The sequence below is a fragment of the Mytilus galloprovincialis genome, chromosome 8, assembly GCF_965363235.1.
Source record: "Mytilus galloprovincialis chromosome 8, xbMytGall1.hap1.1, whole genome shotgun sequence".
In the NCBI taxonomy this organism is placed as follows: domain Eukaryota; kingdom Metazoa; phylum Mollusca; class Bivalvia; order Mytilida; family Mytilidae; genus Mytilus; species Mytilus galloprovincialis.
The window spans coordinates 27,087,094-27,108,423 of NC_134845.1; the positions used below are offsets into that span (position 1 = coordinate 27,087,094).

Below are 21,330 nucleotides of genomic sequence, written 5' to 3' on the forward strand. Positions count from 1 at the left end.
TTCAATATTATGAATGAACACGAATGCGGCCACTTTCATTTAAGACGGAAACTGTCTAAAATTTAACTAAAATGCTATAATTATGAAGATTTCAGTAATTTAGCATGACTTTATGATGCTAGTACACGATATATGTGCATTGTATTGTCAAAAACAGCACATATTTATGTAGCAGAAGCATTCTACTTTCCAAAAAATAGCTAAAAGATTACATTTTCACAATTTTGCAAAACTGCTTAATTTTGGGGCCAAAAAGGGGTCTTACTGAACCTACTCCTTTGTAATAATGAGAATGGATCAAATAAATGATACCAATATTTTGATAGTTTTTATAAAATTTTACAAACATATTGTTAATTTTCATCAAATGACCTTTTAATATAAGATTCACCTCCAGAATGAAAGAGAATGTAAGTGTCCAATAAAGATGTGTTGCCTGTGGTCTCCAAATAATATAATATTTGAAATAGTCCAATCCATGTTCTGTAATGGAAAATCCCAAACATCTCTTATAAGTAAAATGTTGTTACAGTGATATGTCTATAACTAATTAGAAGATTTGTATTCAGAGAATTGAGCTATAATAGAATATTTATTCCATGGATAATGTTATATATGTAAACTGTGAATGGTACTATAAGCTTATGTGTAACATTTCATTGTGTCACTTTATTGTTTAATACCAAGGCCATTGATTAGAATTATTGTATAGAAAAAGGTGATTCATATTTTATTGACATGCTTGCATACAACTCAGCACAGCAAAAATACAATTAAATGCATTATTCAGATGTAATTGAAATACAAACAAAAATAACATCATGTCCTTTTTTTTTTAATCATGATCTGATAATAATTCGAAATCAATAAACAACGGCTATTTATTTGAATTCTTCGTTTATCTTTGCGATAACAACAAAAGTTCATAAATTAATGCAGGAAATGCTTTTCAACAACAACATCTTTTCACAACTGAATCAACAAAACATTTTATCACATCAAACCTCACCAAAAAATTCTTGATAGTCTAAAAGCATATTTGCTTTAAAATCTTTTTATATCAGTAACAGTTAAAACATTATAAATTAAAAGAAAATATTGCAGCTTCCCTATTAATATCACATAGCAAATACAAATACACATGAGTAGAGAAAAAAATGAATTTGGTTCATTATACAAATTATAGAAATGTTCTTCCTCTGAGTGACCTGAGCTGCAGTCACCAAGGTTCAATCAAATGCACGACCTTTTAAATATTAAAAATCATCGATCATAATCAGTTTCTGTAAGATAATAAGAAGTGAATTAAAACTAAATAATTTCTTGAACTCTTACATCATTTGAAAATTTATAAAAATTCAACATCATAAACTTATTAATTCCAATAAAATGCTTGATAAAGTATCTGCACCATTTCTCAAAGACTGATAATCTTTCTATATCATAATATATTAGTGTTTTCCCATATACCAATTCATATTATTCTGTTTTTGGTTCTTTTTTGTCAGTTGAACCTGTTTGATCTGGTGATCCTGTGTGGCTTGAATTATCAGACTGTGATTGGTTATTTGGCTTATTGATAGATTCTGATTGGTCAGATTTAGATTCTTTAGAGTTTGAATTATCAGATTGTGATTGGTCCTTTGGCTTATCAATAGATTCTGTGAAGTTTGAGTTATCAGACTCTGATTGGTCATTTGGCTTATTGATAGATTCTGATTGGTCAGATTCTGTAAAGTCTGATTTGTTACTTTCATCCTTAACAGCCTTTTCTGCATCATCAATATAGATGATATCCTCTGGATTTGGTGGTCTGGGTAAGAAGTCTTCTCCTGGCATTAACTTCTCAAATATAGCTCTTGACTAAAGAAAGAAAACAATATCTGATTAAAATATGATATAAGTGGGATAAACTAAAAGAAAATCAAAAATAGAAATTGTTTAAACCTGTAACTTAACATATGTTGCTGTTCCAAGTCAGGAGCCTGTTATTGAGTGGTTGATGTTGTTTTGGTGTCTCTCATGTTTGATTTTCGTTTATTGTTTTATATAGTTTATTCTTGTATTGTGCAGTTACACTAGTGTCTAATTATAAGGTTAGGGAGGATTCAGCGCCAACGAACTAGTTTAAGCCTGCAACATTCTATGTGTGCTTGTTTGAAGTCAGGAGCCTGTTATTCAGAGATTGTCTTTTGCTGTTGTATATTATATTTTTTAGTCATTATTTTGTACATAAATCAAGCATTGTCAAGCCATTAGTTTTATCTTTTGTGAATTGTTTTACACTTGTCATTTCATTATGGCTGACTATACAGTATAGGTTTTGCTAATTGTTGAAGGCCCTACAGTGACATATAGCTGTTAATTTCTGTGTCATTCTGTCTCTTGTGGAGAGTTGTCTCATTGGCAATCATATCACATCTTTTTACTTTTATATAATCAGGAGAATTTGAAATTCATTAAGGTGGTGAATTTTGTGAACTAAATAATCTACACTTCATTTGTGTAAACCATGAGATCTGTTTCAAAATGGAAATGCTTCATTTTGCTGTTTGCCTCGAAAAAAGATAGGAACAAAAAGGGGAACAAATTGTGTTATTTCAACTTGTTTCTGAAATCAATTTAAAAAGACAATATCATGAAATTTTTCTAATTATGCTCTAAATTCAGGGTTTTTGTTATTTGGGTTTTTTTTACAACTCAAGTAATCCTTGTCAAACATAGTACTAGAATTAAAAAGTTGAATAGACTGTTTAAAATTTTAAAATTTCCATAAGTTTATACTTTCATTCGTTCAACTAGCCTTGAAACTAAAAAGATCATATTCTAAAATATACAAAAAAATAATATATCAATAATATATCAATCAACAATCACCTTGAAAAAAATATCTTCAAAAATTTTATGTTATAAAATTGTTACAATTCTGAAAATCAATTATGAGTCATCCAACAGTTAAAACCCTGTCATTTTACCTGGTCTACAACAATATCTAGGTCCAGCTGTGGTCCTGGTCCAGGAATCACTATCACATTCTCTGGGACCACAGTCCTATCCACTGATACATCACAGTAAAATTCTCTCTTGAAAAACATTGACCACATAATCACTGGTTTACCATCATCTACAACATTAAAACTATCGTGAATATTTGACAAACATCAATAAAACGATATGTAAGGTGATATACATTAGAAAGCAACCAAACAATAAAATAAAAAAATATCTAAAAGTCAATAAACGATCTTCAATAAAAGAAAAAAAATCATTTATAGTCAAGGTCTAAATAGAATTGGGCCTGAAGACCTGACAAATTGTGAATTGAAATATCTACTATTTTTAACAATTAACCGTTAACAGTAAAATAGCAAAACAACCAAACTCAAAGGAAATTCAAAATGGAAACCCCTTTCTAAAATGGCAAAATCAAGAGCTCAAACACATCAAGAAATGGAAAACAACTGTCAAATTCCAGACTAGTTACAGGTATTTCCTTCTGTATAAAATTGTGGATTAAACCTAAATCTCTCACTTGTACTTATAACATTTGTTTTACCTTGACTAGGTTCTGTCTGGAATAATGTATTTACAATATCTTGTAAATCTAATTCTGGTGTAGTATCTTCATTTTCTGTTTCCATGGTTATATGTACAACATCTAAAATTTAAAGGAGCAATCAATATTTATTGTTTTGTGTATATCCATGTGTACATCAAGTAATCACTGTTGTATGGTAGTATTTAATGTTACTGTTCACAAAACTTCATGATGGTCTAGTTTTAATGATGAAAAAAAACCTGACATGAATCCTATCTTTAATGCATTTTGAGAGCTTAGCTGGACTAATCCTCACAAGGAAAACTCACATGAATACAAAATCTATTGTAAAAGCATAAAGACGCTCAAAACAGGTGATACACTAAAGTGATTTAAACATTTCATCAAAACTAACTATAACAAGCATTATGAGAGTAATGCATACCAATACATAGTCCACTACCAGTTACAAATATTGTGGATTTATCTATTATAAATGGGACCCATTTTTGTGGATTGAGGTAAAATTGTACTTTTATGCGTACTTGACTTCATGGTTTTATCAAATTTCTAGCCTCAAGAAATCAATTCAAATCGTGGTAAAGATTTACAATTGAAAATCTCAAAAATAATTGTCCTCTATTATTGCATGAATCAATAGTAAACAGAAAATGATAAAGTATAAATAAATTTCATCAAAATACAGTGTACATTATACTTACTAAGAGGTGAAGGACTGGACATAGAAGAGGGTGGTAGTTCTATCACAGTTGTTAAGTAGCGGCCATCACTTTTAGGTATTTGTAACAATGATAACTGAAAAAATCAACAGAAGATGAACTATATAACAATGGCATGTGTGTGTCCTGCATGTTATATTTGTTGTTGACATAAAGCAACCTTCAGTCAACCAATCATTGGGATCTATTAGCAGGCTTATTAAATAAGTAAAGTGTAAAAGAAAGTAAAGAATTGTCTTTTCTAATAATGATGTAAAACAAAATCTTTTCATCAACAGTCAAAGGGAAATAACCTTCGAAATATTACGTTAAAAAAATAAAATGAAGAAAGTCAATGCAATCAAAATTCTAACTGTGCTTGCAGGGCCGACCGAAATAAATCCAAATTTCTGTCCCCACCTGTACCATAAAAAAATCACCTTGACTTACTTATCTCAAATCAGGATTCCAAAGCTTTCCATATATAATAATATTTTGATCTTGGGAATGAATCTTAAAATTATTTTTGATTATTGTATGATTTATAAGTACTGAATTGATATCATGGTATCACAATAATGACACAATAACTCCGCTGAATACATCCTTTTACATAGTTGGTACATTGTTATCTCGTTTTCATTTTTGGTTCTTGGCTCTTTCTTTTGGGTTTATGCACAAACCATTTGACCATGAAAATCAATACACAAACCGGAAACAGTCGGAAATTCAACACAAATTGACAGAAAAAAGTTAACAAAGTACAAATAAAACACAAAGACAGTATTGTAGTCATTTATTTTCAACAAAAACTTTTTATTCAAGGATTTATGTAGGTTTGGCAATCACCAACGTAGTTTTGACCAGGAAATTCACTCCTGACCACTTTTCTCGAGCTTGGATTTTTCCTCTGGTCTCGGGATCTCGCTTATAAGTCGGTACCCCTCTCTGGATTCTGAATTTTACTCCCAAACTTCCGACTTATAAGCGAGTATCTACGGTAAGTAATGTGTTTAGTTCTTATTTTTGAAATGCAAACATTTATTTACAGTCTTAAAAATATGTACACCATTGGAATCCATACTTGCATATAAAAGGCAATAAAGGATTGATGTGTCTGATAAATAACATGTCTTTACAACATGACACATTGTCAAGCCTACCTGTTGTGAACCATCATGTACTATACTTTTGTTTGTAACCAGCACTGCTCTGGATATATACCTAATACAAATATAAAACAAATTATATAACAAAGGAATGACATAATATTAATGGAAAGAATGTGTATGCCCAGTATAAAGTCTTAAATTATTACACAAAATAATAAACTTAATACAAGTAATTTCTAAAAGAATATAAAACTAACACTTATACTAAACTAATACATATGTACCTTCTAGAGTATATCTTCACTTAACATTAGCATATTTTGCATGCTTTTTATATATTTTTTTAGGTTTCAATTGTTGTCTTCAAATTTTTTAAACCTGATTTGAATAGTTCTCACAATCTATGTTTTATTGCACCTTCCTGGTATAAAATCGCAATTTTGACTTTCAGATGTCAGAGTTTTTCAAGCTAATTTTTTCTTGGAAAAAGATTGGGTAAATATTCATAATAATTTACCTTTTATTGGAAGCATTAAACAGTGGAACAGGCACAGATGATTCTTCTATTATCACATATCTGAAAATAAAAGTATCAAAATTATAGAACAAAACATATATCAATATAAAATGTAGCCATATCTATCCCTTAAAATAAACCCTAGTTTTTGTAACTGCCTTTCAAATTTTTGGGTATCTTAAAATATGGACTATATGACTATTAAGATATGATAACAGATGAGTTATAATTGTTTTCTTTTCAACATAGGTCAAAACCACTATAAATTTTGTCAATAAAACTCTGGGATACACTTTATATTTATAATTGTATTAAATATCTTCATCTTTGTTTAGGGCCAGTTAATCCTCTGGTTGTGTGATTTTCTCACTGTGTTAAATACCCTTTGAAGGCTTTTGTCTGTTTTCTGCTCTATGGTCGGGTTTTTGTATCTTTGAAACATTCCCCATTTCCATTCTTAATTTTAGAGAAACAGAGATAACTTACTTAGCTGTCAATTTCTTTCCATCTGTTGATATCAAACCAGTACATCTATAAAATAAAGTAAATATTATTTGGTGGACAATGGGAGATAACTGTTAATATTTTGAATCTTGAACAATAGCTTAATATACTGGTATCCTATTTTCAACAATTTAAAATGCTCATGATGGTGTTTTTTTTGTGTTGTTTGATTGCTGTCATATAAAATATTAACCCAATAAATGTATCTCCTTTCATTTATATATTACAATTTTTAATTTGATGATTTTTTTCTAAATGCATTGTCAAATTTCATTACCTCCTTTAATTACTTTCAATCTTCTGATGTGTAATTAAATATAACTGATAATACATTGTTATTTAAAATAACATTTTGAAGAGTTAACACTACTTTCATTTGTTTAAAAAGGTTGAGTGACTGAAATATCCAAGTGCTTGTAAGCACTGAAGGGTAAAGATTGCTTTCATTTATCAGTGGGGAGTAAACTTGAATATTCAATTTTCAAATGTCCATCAAAACATTCTATTCCTATTTTAATATTTTATCTTTTGTATCTTCAAAACCCATTAGCTTACTTATTGTCTTTGTCTACGACCAAATGGCTAGCTGACATTTTCAGGCAATAAACACCACCAAAAACAGCACACATTCTGTAAAAAATAAACTCTCATAAAGTGGTCTTTTAAACTTATGTAAATACCAACAATGAGTTAACATTAGCTAAATAGCTAAATACCCTGTTTTTACCATCTCCTTGCATAGTTTAATTCATTTAAATAATTTTTAAATACATATACAGTCTTGGTCATACATGTATATATATCAAAGCTCTCTTTTTGTTTTTAACCCTGAATGAATTGTACATTCTTGTATTAACTTTTTATTCTAATGATGTGGTGAGCACATTCAAGACATAATATAATATTTTTTATTTACCTTCCTTTCAATATAAGCTTATAATTTTCATTTTTCAATCATAATTGAATAAAATACCTGCAGAAACCCTGAGGAAGTTCACCACATCCATATAAAGGCCAGAGAAATGCTGTATTTCCATAACGTCCAAGGGAATGTAGAAACTTCTTGGTTTTAGCTAAACCCTGTAATCATAGCAAAAATATGTTTGACGATAAGTGTTGACCTATATGATGGCAATATATCATAATTCAAAAACTTCATAATTGTTTTCAAAACCAATTTCACGTAAAATTGCTTATAGTTTGAAACATCAAAGTAAAAAAATTATCAACTATTTATATTTGTGAAGAACTGATGGATGAAAGTATATTCAATGCATATACGCCCAAAAACCAGATCTTACTTTCTGTTACTTTCATAGTTTTTAAATGTTCATGATATTATATCAACATTATTAAAATATATCAATAAACTTGTTTTCACTAATGAAAAATTCAGACACATTTATATTCTTTCTCAACTCACCTCAGGAGTTAATGTTTCACTAGTAGCCATGGCGATGGAATGTTGTACAAAATGTTTTATATTTTTGGTAAGTTTCTTTGATTCCAAATAATCTGTAAAGGGTCTGTCTGTAAAAGCTGAAACAAACAAGATGTCTTATTACATGTATTTGATACTTCTTAATCCAAGTTTGCACATATAAAAATCCTTGGATATCCTCTTTATTTTCAAATATTAACATTGAATAATAATCAGCTGTATTATGAGTGCATGATAAGCCCATTGCTTTTTCAAAGAATAAAGCCCAATACCTTCTCAATGTCCTATCAGAAATTTATAAAAATTGTAAGGGAGTTTACGTCAATAGATATAAACAATTCATTAGAGTTTCATGAAAACTGCTGAAATCATTTTGGAGTTGTCTGTAAATTGTAAAATCTCTTTTTTCATGAACAGAACCCCATAACTTGTCATGAACAGAACCCCATAACTTGGAAACATAACATAAAAATTTACAAAAATAAAATGGGAGCTTATGTCAATGGATATAAAATGTTCACCAAAGTTTAATGAGACCTGCTGAAAGCATTTTTGAGTTTTTGTTCAAAAATTGGAAAATCACCCTCTTTTTAATGAATAAAACCCTGTAACTCTGAAATGTAAAATGTGAAATTTACAAAAATCATACTGGAGCTCATGTCAAGAGATATAAACAATTCACTAACATTTCTTACAAATAAGTGAAAGCATTTTTGAATTATTGTCCCAAAACTGGAAAATCCCCACTTCTTTTAATGAATAAAACCACATAACTTTGAAACTTAAAATCTTTAAAAAAGAGCTCACGTCAATAGATATTAACAATTCACCAAAGTTTTATGCAAATTGGTTAAAGCATTTTTGAGTTAATGTACGACATGTTGACTATGGACGAACAGACAACGGTATACCATAATACGTCCCGTAAATGGGTGTAAAAAAAGTATTGCAATTTATACATTCTTTAATTATTTATTTTTAATCAATTAAATTTAAATTAATCTGACAGATGATAACCACAATTGAATGGTTTAAATTAATTAACTCATTGTAGTTAATTTCAATTTATCCATCAAAATCTTATAATATGCAAGAATTCTCTTTTATAAATGTATAAAGAAATATTGTGAATAAACCATTAATTTATTGATGTACCTTCATATTCTGTTGGCTTTTTATCATATTCTGCACAGGAAGTTAAAAATTTCATCAACATTCTCTTCTCCAACATAGATACTTCTTTACTGTTAAATACATCTGCTCTAGAACATGGTACCTATAAAACACATCTGAACAATATATACAGTAATCCATAAAAGAACAAATTAACCAAACACCTCGCATAAATTATTATTCTTTACTTTCTTTAGTTTTGTATGATTGTATGCATAATATAATAATATTGATAACGTTTCATGTTAAAAGGAATTAATTATCATGCAAAATCTATAAAATATTAACCTCAATCTATGAGAATAAAATAGATTTTAAAAGTACATTAAATAGATATTGTAGCAAAAAAATATACTAAGAACACAAAAACACTGTTCCTCAATATTGTATCAAGGTTTTGTGTCATAAATTAAATCATCACATCCCTTTTATTACGTTACTCACCTTTTCAAGTTTTCCATCCAGTAAAGTTAACATCCTTGTGACAGTTTTAAACTCACAATACTTGGCAATGTCAGATGTAATTAGAAGCTGTACCATACTCCCACCACAGTAAAGTAACTGTAATCAAACACAAACAAAGGAAATATTGTAATCATAGTAAATTCAAAATACATGAGGAGAAACGGTTGTATTGAAGAGGAGTTAAGATAATTAATATCATAGTGTGGCAGACAGAACAATTCAAGAAGCTGAAGATAATTTCTGTCCACTCCAGACCAGCAAAATAGGTGTTATTCTATTTTATTGATTATTAAATACATGTAGGCTCTTTGGAGGGTTAGTTCTCTCGTTTAAATTGTTTTACATTGTCTTATCAGGGCCTTTTATAGCTGACTATGCAGTATGGGCTTTGCTGATTGTTGAAGGCCATACGGTGACATATAGTTGTTAATGTCTGTCATTTTGGTCTCTTGTGGACAGTTGTCTCATTGGTAATCATACCACATCTTCTTTTTTTATATAAACATTCTTTCACCTTTGGTGTTAAATCTAAATTAAATTTCCTCCATTCTTTCAATAATCTAGATTTTGTCCATATTTCTTCTTTCTTCTTTATGTCATTGTCAACAACAGATTCAGGTAGTTCTTTCTTTTCTCCAATTGTTTTAGAATCTGAGCTATTTAGACCACTGTCCTTGACACCAGTAGTTGAACTGTCCTTGACATCTATAGTGCAATCCTTAACATCAGCTGTTACATTGTCCTTTATATCTGTGTTCACTTTTTGACTAGTGTCCTTAGTATCATTTTTACTTTGTTCAGAGGCAACACTGCTGTTATTAGCAGCTACTGAGTCATTATTTTTAACTTCGTTACTTTCAATTATATCTGCTTTCTCAGAAATTTCTTCATTTTTCTCTGTACTTTCTTTTCCTTTACATTGAGAGTTTAAAGTACCTTCAGAAGAAGCCTTTTCCTTTAAATCACTTTCTACATCTGTCTTGTCATCACTAATGTAGAAAAAAAGTTTACAATAATTTATCCCTACACAATTTGAAAATACTTTTAATTTTAATAATTTCTCTCAAAGATATATATTCAGAAAGAAGAATCTAAAATCCCCTTCAGAAATAATGATTTCTTGGTGCTACCTAATACAGACAGAAAATTTTGTAAGTTAAACAACAACAAAAGAAACTGACATTTTTGTGTTTTTTTTGTCAACACACACAATTATTTTCTGGTCATAAAAAGAAAGAAAGAATTACATTAAACATTATCTCTTTCAAGCCTGTGACATTACACTCACCCAATATTAAATGTAACATTAGTATGGCTGTAACTTTTATCTATTAGTTCAAGCTCAATTGTACTTTCTTCATCACTTATTAGATTTTTAATTGTATCTGCATCAGTGGCTTTCAGAGCATCTTCTCCTTTCGTCTGAAAGACATCAATATCTTTATTAAAATAACAACACTTAATCAAAATATTTTCCTTGTCTCCTATCAACACACAATTCTTCAATATTTTTATCATGCCTCTGCTCATAATAAGCTTAAATCAAAGCGCGAAAGCGCTGTAAAGGCAGTTAATTACAGGTTGTGTGTATTTCTAGTCCAGTTATATCATTACCTTCCATAGAACAGAGGTGGTTTGTAGTATTTAAGATTTAGAGTTCTCTTGTACCTAGTTCACCTATATCTATAGTCTGCTGTTTACAGTATATTTTCTGTACCTCGCCATGAAATGCATTTTTAAGACATAAGAACTTTTCCTTTTTAATGTAAATAAAACTATTTTTGATTATTGATTATATACACATATTCAATTACTCCTATCCTATGAAAAATAATTCACAAAGATTGACTAGTCTCCGTTCTGTGTGTATTGCTAGAACATCAAGTAACATAATGGTTAATGTACATAGTAACATGTCAACTCTTTTGAAGACAGAACTTTTTTAAAATTCTCCCTCCAAGCAAAATTATTTTTCAGTATAAACATGATAAAGTTATCTACCTGTATCTACCTAGAGACTCTCAAGAGCCTGTGTCGCTCACCTTGGACGGTCTATGTGCATATTAAACAACGGACACATATAAAATGACAAAATTGTGTTTTTGATGATGGGGATGTGTTTGTAGATCTTTCTTTACTGAACATTCTTGGTGCTACAATTATCTCTATCTATAATAAACATGGCCCAGTATTTACAGTTGAAAATATTTTTTTAAAATTAACAAAAAATACAAAAATTTATGAAAATTGTTAAAAATTGACTATAAAGGGCAATAACTCTTTAAGGGGTCAACTTAAAATTTTGGTCATTTTGACTTATTTGTAGATCTTACTTTGCAGAACATTATTGCTGTTTACAGTTTATCTCTATCTATAATAATATTTCAGATAATAACCAAACTCTGCAAAATTTCCTTCAAATTACTAATTTGGGGGCAGCAATCCATCAACGGGTTGTCAGATTTGTCTGAAAATTCCTGGGCAGATAGATCTTCACTGAAGAGACAATATCACCCTATGTCAGATTTGCTCTAAATGCTTTGGTTTCAGAGTTATAAACCAAAATCTACATTTTACCTGTATGTTCTATTTTTGGCCATAGTGGCCATCTCGGTTGGTTGACCGGGTCTAACCACAGATTTTTTAAATTAGATACCACAATGATGATTTTGGCTAAGTTTGGTTAAATTTGGCACAGTAGTTTCAGAGAAGATTTTTTGTAAAAGTTTATGGACGACGAAACCAAGTGATGAGTCAGGTCAGGTGAGCTAAAAAGGAGTTTTTAATCAAGGTAACAATGACATCTGGTGGCCATAAAAGCTGTCTCATTAGCATTTTAACCACTTCCCATATTTGCTTTTAAGACAATAGAAGAAAATTATTCAATGCAAAAACAAAACTTACTTGTAAATATGAAATTCTCTTTACAGTATGAGTTTTTCTCATTGTTGGAGATTGTACAGTAGTACAGTCCTGTAACTGCTTATACCCATTTCTTATCCCCTTTAGTTTGATAACTCACAGAATATCATATATTTACATTGTGCCACATCTCCTTATTTTTATATGCATTACAATAACATGAACAATTGTAATTCAAATCTATATATCAAAGCAAAATGAATTTCACTACTTTCATTCATGCATCCTTTGGAAAAATATAAGTTCTAAAATGACACAATATATGTTTATTTATATAAAAATAATATTTAGTTTTCGACTCTTAACAGGTATAAACAAGAATGTGTCCCCAGTACACGAATGCCCCACTCGCACTATCATTTTCCATGTTCAGTGGACCGTGACATTGGGGTAAAAACTCTAATTTGGCATTAAAATTAAAAAGATCATATCATAGGGAACATGTGTACCAAGTTTGAAGTCGATTGGACTTCAACTTCATCAAAAACTACCTTGACCAAAAACTTTAACCTGAAGAGGGACAGACAGACGGACGGAGGAACGGACGAAAAGACTATCGTAGGTGGGGCATAAAAATGCACAGCTGTGTCATGATTTGTGAAATCTGTGCTGAAAACATAGGCATTTATGGTGTTTGAGTAATTCCATCTGTGAAGCTCAACATTAGCTCGTCAGTTGGTGGTGGACAGTTATAAATCTTTCCTGCAGGATGAATGTACATCTGTTCAGGAAAACCAATTTCACAAATCAAGACTTTCCTCTAGATTTCTCCTACAATATTCATCCAGTTTAGTTCTTTTGGTTTAACGGGACACCGTCCTGATTTTTAAGTTTGTAAACCATTCAGTCTCTTGCTTACAAATGGTGCATGAAAATAGGATGGGAATGCATGGCAGTAGACAAGTCTCTATAAAGTGGGTATGTGCCCTGAAAAAAGTTTTATAACATTAGCTTTTTTGAAACTTGTGAAAGACTTGTGCAACACACATACCTAAATAACTATAACATAGGTGGAGAGAATCATTCCTGTCAATGTTTTGTTCCTGTTTACATTGTCATTGATATTTTTCAAGAAAGCCCGAGGCATAGCTCATGAATTCTTGTCATAACAACTGAAATTTACATAATTACTGCTAAAATAATTATCAGTATAATATATCTCTTGTAGAAAAACCATACAATTGTAGTATTAACCAAAAAATGTCAAACAGATGATATTGAATCGTAATCCCAAAAGTTATGACGTCTTGAATTCACCCCCCTTTTTATTCTAAAACGATAATTGCGGTTGCAAACAGACTTTGGTTTACTTGCATGGCGATTATATAAATAACAGTATATATTTCTTAAAGAAAATAAAGTTTTACCATGAATAGTTTCCTGAATGTAGTCGTTTTCAGTAAAATGTGCCTTGCAAACAACAGCTGATTGATATGGGTTCTACGATTGCATCGCACATGACAATCTACGTTTGAGCCATGGCGTTGATCCAACTTTTCCTTCTTATTAAGTCATTTAGAAATGCAAGTCCTCCTCTTAAATGACACTCAGGTACACACCAACAAGGACTAGGCATCGTTAATTGTGTGATTGTTTTGCAGTGCAAAAACGGAAGTTAAGGACGGAACTGACTGGTCTCACTAATAAGAGACAAGAAGAATTTTAGAGACAAACAGCGACAAGAAGTTTAATTTAGTGACGATGCGACAATAACTAACAAGGGACAAGCGAATCGTAATTCTCTCACGAAGCTATTCTAATTTGATGTGATAGGGTGAAGCTACACCTATCAAATATATCCCTATGAAAAAGAAGAATTTCACTGTTAGAAAGGAAATGATATTGCATGGTTTTGATTCAATAAATTCTTTAAAAGGAAATACACCTTATCGCTATTTGTCCGCCATTGCTGGAAATCACACAGGTTCCCGTAAAATTTTGACGTCATAAAACAAAATGTCTGACGCCACAATGGAAAAGTGATTGTTGTTGACGTCAAAAGTTCAAGCGGACGGGTCAGCCGGGAATAGCGATAAGGTGTATTGAAATTTTTTTGTTTTGATGGCCAATTTTTAGCGTGTGCATAAAATATATTTTTTTTTTTTTATCTAATAAAAACTAATCCCTTTCTTCTTAATAAAAACATATTTTTATCTATCAATGTACAGTAATATAAAAAATGTTTTATAACCGCCCCTATAATAAAAAATAATGCATGTTTTTTTTTAATATCTATGGGGAATAAGTTGTTGCAATGACATTTTTTTTTTTATTTATGTATAGTTGCTATATAGCTAGTCTTCTTGACGCTTCTCGCTAAATTAATTATATTGTCGCTTCTTATCACTTTTTGACGCTTCTTGTCTTTAATTAGTGGAACCCTATTCAGGAACGATAATTTCATATTTTACATAACTGAGACCGAAATAACTATAACGTCATACGGCTTCACGTACAGAAATACTTTAAATTGTATATTATGCAATATAATTCACGGTCAGTCGACTTTTAATTATAATATCATGTTATATCAACGAGTGAAATGATTTTAAAATATCGTTAGATCGCAAATAGTACTCGAAATTGAACGGACCTCTTTCCACACGGAATTCGAATAATGATAGTTTGTAATCAGATTGACTGCTTATAATGCAAAAGACACATTAATAAACAGATTTTTAAAACGAACAATACACACTGATCGTTTCTTTATTTCCCAATGTAAATGAAAGGAACAAAAACCAATACATACCACAAAAAGCAGAGGAGAAATTTAAACATTTCCGGATCTATTTCTTGCAAAATGACCCCCAGCAAAGATTTGCGTAAGGAAAGATGAACCTCATGACTTGAAAGTCAGGCCTTAAAGCACTGCCTTTAAAAACATTGCTTATTATTATTGGCTTGCAAGTCAATAACTCAACCTCATCTTAATCTGTATTTATACCAACTTCAATTTGACCTGTAGCTGGAGCTGGACTACTCATGTGTTAAACATGTTCAGTTATTAAAAAGAAAGAAAGGGTACATTGAAGTGCTTAGTCTCATTGATTTTTGTTTTTTCCAATGGCGTTGTCAGGTTATATTTGAGTTGTGAGTTTTGATTGTACCATTGGTATCTCCCCCTTCTTTTTTGACTGTGAATTTTTTGTTGTTGCTTACACATCATGTACATATGGGTTGAAGATGTGAACATCTGCATTGTTTATGGATCATTTTGATGGTTTATTAGATTGTGTCTGATTTAAAATATACCTGAAATGCTAGAGTCGTTTTCACAAAAAAACTTACAACTAAAATTGATCTTAATCGTGAGTTTTTTGTGAAACTGACTCCAGTTACATTATAATAACAAGTCCATGTGTTATAAAATTATTTCTTTTTTACTATTTGTATTTTGGACATATGTTTAAATATGCTATAAATCAAATTTAAAAATTTGAGTCAATTCAATGAACATGAATTTGACAACTTATGCCCTCTAAGGTCGAGGATGGATGTCATTAAACAAGTCGGACATTTCTACCTGATTAATCCATGAGTCTACAGCTTGTAAATTAAATGAGCACCACCTGCCACTGTAATAACCATTTCTATAAAAAAAAAAATATGAAATAACTATTTATTTTTTAGTCATGACAGTACTGTAGCAATGTGAGCTCTTTTTTCAGTGAACTTACACAACATACAAATAAGGGACTAGGGTTTAACTTAGATGACCTTCTACAGAATAAAGAATTAATCATGTTAATTGACTGATTGAATAAAAACTTCAAACTTGATACATGTTGAAGTATAACACATTTAAAAAAAAAAGATATAAGTTGTGATTGAATATGATGGTTTTGATTGGCTGTTTTCATAAAGTAGCTATTTTTATCACTGGGAATTACCATGTGTAGGTATATTTCATTATTTACAAATTTTTCTAATACCTGATGTTTGAAAAGGAAATAAATTCAGTCTTTTTCCAGTACAGATTGGGTCCATATATACATTAGATTATATATTTTAAACATACATACATGTAGATGAATTATTGTTTGATATTTGTACCCTACATTATTCGTGGGGTTAGTGTTGCTTATTCTTTAGTTTTCTATGTTGTGTCATGTGTACTATTGTTTGTCTGTTTGTCTTTTTCATTTTTAGCCATGGTGTTGTCAGTCTATTTTCGATTTATGAGTTTGACTGTCCCTTTGGTATCTTTCGTCCCTCTTTTATGTAAAAAGAAGGGTGTATGGAAGTATACACCTGAAACACTGAGAAACATTCTACAGTCTGTACACCATTGAACACACCACAAGAGACAAATATCGGGAATAATATTATTGTATCTTATTATTACCTATCAATATGAAGCACCTTTTGACCAATTCTAGAAAAAGCAGCAGCTAATATGCTCTCTGATAAACCTGAAATACATATGTACATTGTGACAAGTCAAAGATAAGCAAATGTCAACTTTTAATTACAAAATGAATGAACAGCATCAGTTTAAACATGCATCTTACCAGAATCTTTTTTTTTTTTTTCAAATTTCCCACAAAAAAATCATTCTACTAACATGACTAATAAACTCAAAATCGTTAAGGTTTTTGTTTAGACTTTATTATTTTCCAGCATTTGGGCAGAAATCTTCCTTTTTCTGATCTCGTTTGTCATGAGACTTTGAGTAAAGAATATATTTATCAGTCTAGTAAAATATAGGAAGGAACACAATACCCAGGGCTCAAGCTACCAGGCGACTTGGGCAAAGAAGTCGATTTCCCGGCCGTCACTTCGCTTTCCCCGACCCCCAAAAGCAAAAACAAGTCTCCCTGTTCTTGACTGTACTCGCTTTCAGAAGCCTCCGTCATCGGACATTTTCAATTTTTACCAAGTTGATGAAACGATTCATTATCTTAAGAAAAGAGGTTGAAGCATTGTCTTTGCAGTGTGTAGCAGGTTATTTGATAAAAATACAACTTTTTATCACTTCGTGCATTTCCGCAAGTTCCGGTGCTTGTTACTCGAAAACGTACATCAACCTAAATTTCGTCGGCCAAATAAGTTTGTTACTTCATTTAAACGTGATGAAAGTTGCCTCCAGTAAATGTTTAATCCATTTATTGCATTAAAAACGTCATGTTCCTTCCCAAATAACTTGTCAAACATCGTTTATTTTTGTAAATTTTCTTGCATTCGTCCGCCATTGACCGATTTCTAAACTACGGATCTGAACCGGACCAGCTATGACTGAAATCCGTACTTTTACAATAATTACTACGGACGCATGGATGGAACAGCTGACAGAAGAATATTGATCCCAAAGGGAAAAATTACGTATTCCACACGCATTAAGAGACTTTTGGTTACATCTAATTGGTGTATATAATTCCCTATATTTTGTATGGATTGTTTCAAAGTTGCTTAACTCTGAGACTATTAATTATATTATGGCCCAGCTTAATAACTTTTATATTTTTTGATGAGAAACACTGAATTTCATACACAAGATAGATTTGAATTAAATTGTAATTGATATATTATAATTTCTTTACATTTTTTAAAATATATTTTTTTTATTTAGTGCTAGATATTAAATATTTAGTTGGTAGTTTCTCACAAGAACCTTAGTAAAACTTAAACAACTTTTAATTTAAAATGTTACTTTAATTGTATACTCAGATATGAATTGAATAATATAAAAAGAATATTATTTACATATGACCCTTTATACTATAGTAAAATCAAAACATTGTAGCGCACCACACGAATGAGCACGTCTCTTTCAAATCTCACCACTTCTCCCTATCAGTTTCAAAAAGAGAAGTCACTTCTCCCTATAATTTTGAAGTAGTGTGAGCCCTGAATTATACCAATTAATTTTTAATAATTCTTTGATATGAAAAAAATGTTACCTGATAATAGCGTTTCTTTGTTTACATTGAATATGACATCATAACTTTAAAAAGACAAAAAATCCCTTACAACAGAACGAAAATTGGAAACGTTACTGTATTTTAGTTTCTTTTGTAACAGATTTTGAAGTTAAAATATGTTGAAATTAAAAAAAAAAAAATCATACAGACTTCGTCCCCTTTCTCATGTTTCTGAGGTAATGCCTGCCTCATATTATCAAAAATTAAAAATATCATTAAAGGCAGTAACAATACATCTATGTAAATTTGTATGAGATGAACCTGGTTTATATTTAGAAATTACCAAATATAAGGATAAAAAATTATGACTATGAATCATAAATTCTGATCCCACAGTGTGTATTCAATTGATTACCTTCAGGCTACACTATTTATGGGAATTGCGGCAAACTCTCGATCAAAAATAACATAAGGAAAAATTCTTGAGATTTTGAACTACTATGAAAGGGTGTTGTCTGTTACCTGTGCCTATAACAATAACATCAAACTCTGTTGGAAATTCGTCAGCCATACTTGATATTTTTGAGAACGTCTAACTTTAAGACATAGTTTCGCAAATTATAATTGTCGTCTAATTTATTTTCTTTACAATAAAATCTTTCTAAAACACATTGAAAGTTTTTATTTGACTTTTATATTAACAATTTTCAATCTTAAACCTATTTCAATATTTATATACATAAAATTAAGAAATCCGAAACAAGGCATTTTTTAAATCCTTTTTCAGTGTGAAGGTCGTTCTACTTTCGATTTGATACTGACAATGAACAAGCCAAATGAGAATTTATTTACCAGCATTCAATTCACATCTAACAAATATGTGTCAATGGTTAATATTTATTGAAAAAATCACGTTGTTGAGAATTCTCCATAATTACAACGCTTTTGTCAGTGAAGCATGAAATAAATGGTCATATTTTAAAATTACATTGTCACCTCCCCCAAACTTTATTTACTTTGACTATATGTGACAATGGATATCTTCTTGCCAAACATCAACAGCAATTGATATTTCCAATGGAAAAAAATCAACATTTAATAGCAATTATCAAATATGACGTGCTTGGAGAGATTTAATTTTATATGACTCTTTTTATGAGACTGGAGTTAGTACATGTAGTAGTAGCTGCGGAACTGTAGCTCTAAGGTCCTTATGTTATTTTTTGACTATTTGCGGACCATAATAGTCAAAAAATAACATAAGGACTTAGGACCTAAGAGCTATTGTTCCGCAGCTAATGTAGTAGTTACCCTGCATGAAGCAAGAATACCCAAAATAATAAATTCACTCCCTGTGATCAATTCTACTCTCTAGGACCTAAGCACTTTGTATTATAACAAAGTGTCACAAGACCAGAATTTTTAATGACGCTCTCAACATGAGATAGCAAATCAGCTTGAATCTTAATGAGTTTGGATGTTACTTTAAGATATTTTAGTCTCTCTTTTAGTGTTATGTTCTTTATTAAATGTATATATGGACATGATTGATATGATTTTGTAATTGGTATTTTATTTCTTATAAATTTGAATTTACTTTGTAATAGAAATGGTTTTAGTCTTAATTCATATTAGCTGCGGAACCGTAGCTCTTAGGTCCTTATGTTAACATATGGTAACCTTTGCACCTCATATGAGGGTTTCATTTGTCACTCCTCATATTAACTGCTTATAATAAAACTATCAACACTACATAGCCTGCTATTGATCCATTTACACCCTAGATAGTGCAACTACAATGTGATAAGTATATAAAATGATAAAATAAAATTGTGTTATAAAGATTGGATACAAGGACTAAATGGACTTCAACATCAGTTTATTCATTTTTGTCCAGCATATTGTTGCAGGCTTATTTTAAATATGTAACTTTATATTTCATTGACAATAAACATCAAACAGTTTAAGTATATTCAATAAAGTATTTGCATCACTCATAATTGACTTTTAATTTACATTTTTTAGGTGTGATTATCTTATGCTTAGCTCAAGCTCAAAATGACAGAATTAGGGAAAGCAGATTTTGGTGTTAAAACTTTCTTTGCTAAAAGTCATCCAAATGACAAATGTGGATCTAATGGACTTCCATTGACTCCAAACTCAATAAAAATACTGGGTCGATTTCAAGGACTGACAACTATACATCATCCAAGGTTGTGTAGATATATAGATATCAGTAAAGGCAGGCATGGTAAGAATTGTCTCAAATTGGAAAACATTTATGAATATAAGCATTGATAAGGAGAACTTTGTAATATAATTGTAAGTGTCCACTAAGGACCAGAGATAGTGATAGGTGTATCTACATACATATCCACTCTTTTCATATCTTGAATATTACCTTCATAACTATCATTGTACCTTTCTCATTGACAAGTGTCTATTATATAGTCCAAACTAAGAAATTAAATATTCTGCAAAAACAATTGGTATTTATATGTAAAAAAAAGGGAATTTCATAATATACATTTATTATAGCTCTGGATTAAATAGTATTTATGTAATTATAAATGGCATTGCAAGTAGTACATGTATTTCTTATTGTTTTTTATTTTATTTGCAAATTTATATTTCAGAAAGATTAATAGTTGTATCAGAATATTATAAAGATAACTTACTTAAAATTGGCAAAACAGGAAAATATGGAAGGTAAGAAATAAGAGAAAAGAAAATAACAATGTTTGAAATAAGAAGGATTTGTAATCATGTTACAATAGTCAGTTGTAATATATATAAAAGCAAATTATCACGAAGCTAAAACTGTCAAATGTACCTATCCCTATAAAATTATCTTTCATTTACACAATTAATCTCTTAACTGAAATCAAATAGATATGTAGAAGTCTATAAGCCTGCTTTGTTGTGCATAGAATAAGTTTCAACCAATTATTATTTTTCTTTACAAATCCTGCAAGAAACAATGGGTTATTTACAACTGATTTTCACTGTCAAAGGAGACTTAATATGTTAAACTTTACGTTTTTGTGTATGATATATGTACATGCATATATTTAA

At 30.3% G+C, this 21,330-nt stretch overlaps 2 protein-coding genes and 1 long non-coding RNA gene across 4 annotated transcripts in view; 1 reads left to right on the top strand and 2 right to left on the bottom strand.

Annotated features, from left to right (window-relative positions):
- Positions 1-712: 712 nt before the first annotated feature.
- On the bottom strand, positions 713-18,867 carry LOC143085455 (rab proteins geranylgeranyltransferase component A 1-like). The gene is made up of 17 exons (XM_076261803.1): positions 18,778-18,867; positions 16,740-16,806; positions 15,918-15,984; positions 10,758-10,891; positions 9,984-10,458; positions 9,449-9,565; positions 8,987-9,107; positions 7,814-7,929; positions 7,364-7,470; positions 6,946-7,020; positions 6,373-6,417; positions 5,887-5,946; positions 5,421-5,481; positions 4,261-4,354; positions 3,557-3,658; positions 2,976-3,124; positions 713-1,863 (listed from the first exon to the last, which is right to left on the bottom strand). Exons 1-17 carry the CDS (start codon positions 18,824-18,826, stop codon positions 1,480-1,482), a joined length of 2,223 nt encoding a protein of 740 aa, XP_076117918.1. The 5' UTR covers positions 18,827-18,867; the 3' UTR covers positions 713-1,479.
- On the bottom strand, positions 12,643-14,261 carry LOC143085458 (uncharacterized). Its single transcript, XR_012981339.1, has 2 exons — positions 13,759-14,261; positions 12,643-13,318 (listed from the first exon to the last, which is right to left on the bottom strand). It is a non-coding gene; the product is annotated as an uncharacterized LOC143085458 (long non-coding RNA).
- A 159-nt stretch (positions 18,868-19,026) lies between the features above and the next one.
- LOC143085454 (TBC domain-containing protein kinase-like protein) overlaps positions 19,027-21,330 on the top strand; it is a 28,592-nt gene continuing 26,288 nt past the window's right edge. Inside the window, exons 1-3 of one of the 2 annotated variants that reach the window (XM_076261801.1) lie at positions 19,027-19,144; positions 20,281-20,506; positions 20,892-20,964. In XM_076261801.1, coding sequence (XP_076117916.1) covers positions 20,314-20,506; positions 20,892-20,964 — 266 coding nt within the window. In that variant the 5' untranslated portion in view covers positions 19,027-19,144; positions 20,281-20,313. Of the gene's footprint in view, positions 19,145-19,183; positions 19,203-20,280; positions 20,507-20,891; positions 20,965-21,330 lie in introns of those variants that run through there. The other variant, XM_076261802.1, reaches the window with a different exon arrangement.

Coding starts and splice junctions, on each gene's coding strand:
- LOC143085455 (XM_076261803.1), bottom strand. CDS start 18,826: ATGGCTGACGAATTTCCAACAGAGTTTGATGTTATTGTTATAGGCACA. Junction 7,471..7,813: donor GTGAAACATTAACTCCTGAG/GTGAGTTGAGAA, acceptor CTATGATTACAG/GGTTTAGCTAAAACCAAGAA. Junction 4,355..5,420: donor TACATGATGGTTCACAACAG/GTAGGCTTGACA, acceptor TGATTTTTTCAG/TTATCATTGTTACAAATACC.